Source organism: Cetorhinus maximus, chromosome 1, assembly GCF_964194155.1.
Source record: "Cetorhinus maximus chromosome 1, sCetMax3.hap1.1, whole genome shotgun sequence".
Taxonomy (NCBI): Eukaryota; Metazoa; Chordata; class Chondrichthyes; order Lamniformes; family Cetorhinidae; genus Cetorhinus; species Cetorhinus maximus.
The window spans coordinates 170,175,318-170,182,649 of NC_135879.1; the positions used below are offsets into that span (position 1 = coordinate 170,175,318).

At 40.3% G+C, this 7,332-nt stretch overlaps 1 protein-coding gene across 1 annotated transcript; it reads left to right on the top strand.

Annotated features, from left to right (window-relative positions):
* Positions 1-1,599: 1,599 nt before the first annotated feature.
* Positions 1,600-5,728, top strand: esm1 (endothelial cell-specific molecule 1). The gene is made up of 3 exons (XM_078549786.1): positions 1,600-2,047; positions 3,436-3,591; positions 3,889-5,728. Exons 1-3 carry the CDS (start codon positions 1,744-1,746, stop codon positions 3,990-3,992), a joined length of 564 nt encoding a protein of 187 aa, XP_078405912.1. The 5' UTR covers positions 1,600-1,743; the 3' UTR covers positions 3,993-5,728.
* Positions 5,729-7,332: the final 1,604 nt, after the last annotated feature.

Genomic DNA, 7,332 nt, shown 5'->3' on the forward strand with positions numbered 1-7,332 from the left:
TGAAAAAACACATGCTGTCGAAACTTCTCATTTTGCACTGATCAGGACAATTTGTAAGAATATCTATTCATAAAGGGAACAACAATTTATGCAGCATGAGAAGAGAGCACTGATTGGTTGGCAAGTGGACTCTGATTGGTAGAGGCATTGCCATGGAGAATGCACCAGTTAACTGATATCTAACACTTACTGCAACATTAGGGTCCATATAGACAGCGGAGGTAAGAGGTTTTCATCCCATCAGTCTACAACAACAATTGTAACAACAATAATTTATATAGTGCTTTAATGCAGTAAAATATCCTAAGGCACTCCACAGGAGGGTTATCAAACAAATGTCACATTGAGGTAGTAAAAAGACAGAAGAACAAGTGGCCAGAAGCTCGGTAAAAGAGGTAGATTTTAAGAAGCATATATTTTTTCATTCATTCATGGGATGTGCATGCATCTGGCTAGGCCAGCATTTATTGCCCATCCCTAATTGCCCTTGAGAAGATGGTGGTGGTCTGCCTTCTTGAACCGCAGCAACTTGGTGTAGGTACACCCACGGTGCTGTAAGGAATGGGATTCTCCATTGATGGCGATGGTGTAGTAGTATTGTCATTGGACTGGTAATCCAGAGACCCAGGGTAATGCTCTTGTGATTTGGGTTTGAATCCCACCACAGCAGATAGTGAAAATTGAATCCAATAAAAATCTGGAATTAAAAGTCTAATGATGACTGTGAAACCATTGCTGCTTGTTATAAAAACCCATCTGGTTCATTAATGCCCATTAGGGAAGGAAATCTGCTCTCCTTACTAGGCCTGGTCTACATGTGACTCCAGACCCACAGCAATGTGGTTGACTCTTAAATGCCCTCTGAACAAGGGTAATTAAGGATGAGCAATAAATGCTGGCTGAGCCAGTGATGTCCACACCCCATGAATGAATTTTAAAAAACCCTGGGAGTATCTGGGGGATATTAAAGAAGAACAAAGGTAAAAATGCAGAGGCTTAAGGAGGGAATTGCAGAGATTAGGGACGTAGGCAGCTAAGGGCACTTCTGCCAAAAGTGGAGCGATTATAATCAGAGATGCTCGAGGTCAGAATTGGAGGCCCTGCGAATGAAAGCCTGATCCACAGCTATACTCTGGACTTTCCTGCTAACCGGGACATTTCTGTCCACCGAATGGTTAGTTTTCCCACTGTTAACTCTTGGATGCAGATTTTATAAAGTGACAACACCTTAAAGGGTTGATTTCCAGAACCAAAAGTTAATGATGCACCAATGCATTTCATTCATTAGTAATTCTGCTTCATGACACGCGTGTCAAAAAATTCCAGAGACGTGAGAAATTGAGATTGTGCCAAATATGCAGTGCCCGCTGGAGTGTCCGTATGCAATTCCAGAGATTATAAATTTGCTGTTGTTCTTCGCGTCCTTGAACATTTGACAAGTTACGTGAGAGATCGAAGCTGAAAATCTTTACAAAACAACTAAACATAACATCTTACGTCAACACATCTTTTCAATTCCTGGATGGCAACCCTGTACAACATGTTTAATTCCATCTACTTCCATCCCGGATTTAGAAACCTACAACACAAGTGACCCAGAAGACAACAACACCGGATTTAGGAAACTGAGCCGGTGGAAAACATGTGGGCACACAGCTGATAAAAAGCACACGGTCGCCCAGCGCTCCAGCTCAGTTCAGAGTCAGTTAAAGTCCAGGTGTAGTGTGGTGACACTCTGTAAACATGTCCAGTGCCGGAGTGGGCTTGTTGCTTGCGGTTTTGACTGTAGCTGTGGAAGGGTTCACTTTGAAGTATGCAGTTGATTGTTCCTATTCGTGTGAACGGACCACCGCCTGTCCCGTGACGGCGGGCTGTAAAAAGACAGTGCTGGACGACTGCGGCTGCTGTAGGGTTTGTGCAGCCGGCAGAGGGGAGGTGTGTTACCGCACAGTGGCCGGAATGGACGGGGTTAAATGCGGACCTGGTTTACGGTGCAATTTTAACAGTGAAGAAGACGACTTTGGAGATGAATATGGCATTTGCAGAGGTAAATACACAAGGGAAGCCGAGTTAAGTAAAATTATGTAGTAATTCCACCGCCCTCAGTGCACCTGCTCACGGTATTTTGAGCTCTTTTTGGTTACAATTTGAGCAATGGGTTTCTTTTACCAGAAAAATTGAATCAAAAGGTTCCAGTAATTTTTGGCGCATTTGTAAAATGATTTGAAAGCTCTGTTGAACAATGAACTGAAGCTATCCAGCACTTCACTCGCTCCAGTCTCCACAACATCACTGTTATGTAGGATCTTCTTTATCCTGTAAATTACTGGCCTAAAAATCAGGTCGGGGCCAGTAAAACTGCAGAAGATGTATTTATGCTGGTAAATCCAACAGTACGCCTGCGCACACCTAGCGGCGGGTCCCTGACAACCTATGTTAAGTTTCTTGGATTTAAGTAAATTGCGTCCCGACTGGAAGAGTTTGCACTCCACATGGGAAAACAGGAACGATCCGTTTGTGGACGTCTCAGTACCTAACTTCCCAGGATTGCATGCATGGAGCGCAGGCATAAAGCTGAGCGAAATGAGAGAATAGTGCTTGTAAGTCACAATGTTCTACCATTCTCAGTTTACAGCAACTGATTTGACTTTCAAAGATAACATTGAAACGTTTTGGCAATGACTGGATCTCCTATTTACCGCGTTTCCAGTGGTTAGATAGGAAACCACAATTCTGTGCGGGCCAGCATCAGTGGATGCATCCAAACCCGAGGGCACAGAAAGGAGATGTGCAGCCTGGTTGATGCAGCGATAACAGGCGTCAATCTGCCCGCTCCAAATGTCAGGAACTGACCTCAAACAGTACACTCACAGGCTAATTGACATTTCAGAACAGAGCTTCCGTGGAAATTCCTCCATTGCTTTGCCCCAGGCGGATCTCAATTATAATGAAACTAGGTTAGAAAAATATTGAAAGCAAAATAGGGCGCGTGCTGGAAATCTGAAATAAAAACAAAAGGTGCTGGAAAAACTCAGCGGCTCTGGCAGCATCTGTGGAGAGAGAAACAGAGTTAATGTTTCGAGTCCTTATGACTTTTCAGAGGAAGGAATTGGACCTGCCACCTCTCCTACAACATGATGTAAGCACTTGAATTCTTCAGTTGTAACTGAATGCTTAGAAAAATGATATTTCAGAATCAGAGTTTAAATTCTAATGCAGGTTATAAAATAGCGGCACATGTTTGGAATACTGACCCAGCACGATTCAAAAGGCGATACGAATAAGACAGCTGGTAATAAGTAGATTAAGTCGAGCCGCGAAGCGATATTGTACATACCGTGGCCTTTAACAATCATTCTAGTCTTCATTCAAGTTACTTTCAGACTAACATGTGTCCTTTCCATACTCCTCCATTTTGGGGTGTTGCTCTTTCAGATTGCCCCTACGGAACGTACGGATTAGAATGCAGGAAGGTGTGTAATTGCACGTTTGGGATCTGTAACAGAGAGACCGGTCAATGCGTGAAGTTCCCATTCTTTCAAATTCCTGAAACAAAACCTGGAAACCGCAGGAAATCTGAACCTCTGTCAGGTAATAACCCGCAGTACAAAACAGCAACGTTTCGTTTTGCATCTCCTCCATCGGAATTCTCCCAGTAGCTACTTAAATTTTAAATAATGCAAGTGATAGATAAATATAAATATTGCCGGTGAAAAAAAATCCCCCAAATTCTTATCCGTCTTGACAGAAATAATGCGCAATTCGAAATGTTAAATAGAGAATGATGTTTCGTACATAATGCTGTGCATCCTTCATTCTTGGTAAGGTTTTAAGTGCATGGAACATCTCAGTAAATACGCTCTGTACTTCACCAATATTTTTAAACAGAAACCGAGCAAGGATCTGGATACAGCAGCGATGACCTGAAGCAAAATGTGCTCAAAGATAAAACAAACAGTTCCACCGGAGAGAAGCGGCAAACCCCTCGTTGATATTTGTCTAGATTTCTGTCAAAAGAGAAAGTGACCTGCCATCAAACTCATGTTGGAACTTACTTTACAATGAAACTATTATATGTCGTATTTAAACACGTCTATGTGGACATCGAAGTGTTGTTTGTACAGAAGCACTATTTTGTTTATAACTGTCATTCTTGACTTTATTTACATTTCGTAGAAAGTGCCTTAACAAATATTTTAGGTCTTCAGCTTCAATGGCTGCTTTTGGAAAATCGCATGCAAACATTAACTTAACAACAGGAAAGAAATGGTAGTGAAAGAGCTCCAAGAACCAACAGCCGCCACACCATATCCATATCACCGCAATGTACCAATGGATAAGGCTTCAGGGTAAGCACCTGCCCAGTTGTCCTTCATTGCAAAAGTCACCCCCGAGAACCTTGGTTTCTGTGTTGGTGCCAAGCAATCTCCTCGCCGTTAATAAATCTTAAAACTCCATATAAACCAGGCCTTGCTCAAATAATAACTCACATCCAGGGGAGCGCCTGTGGCACCTTGCCCCTATTCCTGGATAAGGTTTGGGAAAAGCTGGGCATTGGTCAGGTAATCTCTCACTTTCCCCTCTTACATTTCTTTCACCCTCCCATTACACCCATTATTGCTTCTTATTATTTCACCCATACTACTATGGTCACTTTATCTTTGAACTTTCTTGTTTTATCTAAGTTTTCAAAACAGTATTTTGCATGTTTTGTGTCTTCTCAATATCTCCACTGGGTTGAAGTGAAAATTCATTACAAAATTTCCTATCCCTCTACCTCATTCTTTTTCAGGACTTCAAACTTGCAGAATCCTCGTCCTCCTCAGCCTTTTTCCTCTCCTGCAAGCCCAATTCGCTAAATTCTAAGTTTGCTGTCACCTAATTATTGCTTCTTGGCTTATTCTCATTTCTTATTTTCATTATTATCCATGGTGTCCCATTCTGTTGGCCTTAGTTTTGGTTTCTCCATTTCAAAAAAGGAGCATTGTGCATATAAATTGGCAAGGGTGGTAGTTAAAATAAAACAGTTTTGCCTCAGAAAATGTCAACAAAATTGTATGTTAAATTGCTGACAGTAGTCAACTTTGTTTCTTTATAATGCATTGCAATCTTCTTCATGTCATGTTCCGCAGTTAGCTATTTTAATCAGCCACATATTGTGTACAGCTTTAGACCTTTCATCGAATAACAAATAACATAGATTTTTACTGTTGTTAAAATATTGTTAAACTCGATAGACTTTTAGTATAAAAAATATTTATATATGTTCAACATTAGATATTAGAACAAACTTTTGAATTCCTATTTGTGCTTCACTATGTACATATTACCACAAAGCAGAGTGTGTAGGAAAGGCACAGTTATCTTTACTAAATGAGCAGGTAAAGATTAAAATGCACAGTAGGTCTTTGAGTTCTTGAAAGTGAAAAGTTGGTGAAAGATGTTTGAGATGGGAATCTAATCTAAAGAAATTCCACCAAAATATTAACCACCTTTCAATTTTGAATGCTCAATGAAAAGTGATGCCTTTCCAACTTTTCTGAATTTATTTAAATGTTCCTGGTTCTACTGTTTATTTTCAAGGTTGTTTTCAGAACTATGGAACTATATCATGAAATGGCCAAAAATATTGTGGTGTTGCATGAATTTTATGTAGAAAAAATGTGAATAAATTCAAATCCATCCTGAAGGGGCATGGAATATAGAAATAAACGTTTACTGTACTTAAGACAGCATTTTGTTTCTTACTTCAACAATGCATTTGGATTTGATATTTTCTTCTTGGTTGTGGGTGAAGATTTTCTTTGGTTCTGAGTCAGTCTAGCTGTACTTATTCGTCCATAATTCCAACTGTCAAATAATTTTCCCATGTTTCAAGTACAAATTAGTTAGGCAGAATTTCTAACAACAAATACACTTTACTAATGCAAGAATTTATAAGATACATGATTAGGTTACTAATTTTGCCACAAACAATAATTGTCGGTATTAATTGGTTAAATTAGTACACAACTTAGTGCCCAAGACCCTCTATATAGTGAAATGGCCACTGAATCGTGACCTCCTGGGCATTCATACCTCTGCTACAAAGACTGCTACAAACAAGATATGAAGATGGCGGCCATTGACACTGACAGTTTTGCCTCAGAAAATGTCAACAAAATTGTATGTTAAATTGCTGACAGTAGTCAACTTTGTTTCTTTGTAATGCATTGCAATCTTCTTCATGTCATGTTCCGCAATTGCTGACAGTTGCTGATGGCCATGACCTCTGAAGGCTCAGTGCTTGGAAGCAGCGAGCAGAAATGTAAAGTTTAGCTGGCCAAGAAGAGGGCCCAGAAAAAGTAGAGGCCAGTGAATTGTGCACCTTCACAGCTCGCTGTCTTCCATTGCAGCAAACAAGGCAGAAATTGCCATGCCAGAGTGGGGCTCCTGAGCCACACCAGGCGATGTTTAACACAGAGTTGAGCATTACTGTGCAAATCATTATTTTACAAGAACATAAGTTGCCATCACCGCCCATCAAAATACAATTTGAACTATATGTGCGGGTGAGGAGGGGTGTGGTTAAAGATTAAAGTATACACTCTCTGGATAAAAAAAAATCACAATTACTTAAAAATTTGCCCTGCAAGTTAGGTTTTAGCCAAATTATTCTAATTCAACCCTATCCTATTTAGCCACTGACCTAATTTTCCACATTTGATAACTTACAAATAAGCTTTCCATTTTATTTAGTGTTTTTACTGTTTTTAATTGAAGTCCTCAATTTTGGTTACAATCATTTCACAAAAGGGTCATTTTAAAAACAAGTCATAAGCTAGATAAAAATTTACATCAGTTAAAGTCTAGCTGTGATCTTATTGAATTGTGGAGCAGGCTGGAGAGGATACTCCTCTTCCTACTTCTTATGTAACCATGTTCAAATGGCTCAATACATAACCCATTCAAACACACACACACACAAAAAAAAAATCAATGATCCACAAAAGAAAATCACAAAATCACATGGGGTCAGCAGGTCAGTTGCACATTGTAGGATTCCAAGCCTCTGACCTGCTCTTGTAGCCACAATGTTTATGTGGCTGGTCCAGTTTAGTTTCTCGTCAATGGTAAACACCAGGATGTCGACAGTGGGGGATTCAGTGATGGTAATGCCATTGAACGTCAAAGGGCGATGGTTATATTCTCTCTTGTTGAGATTGGTCATTGCCTGACACTTGTGTGGCGCGAATGTTACTCACCACTTGTTAGCCTAAGCCTGGATATTGTTCAAGTCTTGCTGCATTTGGACATGGACTGCTTCAGTATCTGAGGAGTTGTGAATGGTGC

Bases quoted from the DNA above. Each gene is read 5' to 3' on its own strand.
- esm1 (XM_078549786.1), top strand. From the start codon at position 1,744: ATGTCCAGTGCCGGAGTGGGCTTGTTGCTTGCGGTTTTGACTGTAGCT. The intron at 2,048-3,435 runs GTAAATACACAA...TTGCTCTTTCAG, and splicing joins TGAATATGGCATTTGCAGAG to ATTGCCCCTACGGAACGTAC. The intron at 3,592-3,888 runs GTAATAACCCGC...ATTTTTAAACAG, and splicing joins GAAATCTGAACCTCTGTCAG to AAACCGAGCAAGGATCTGGA.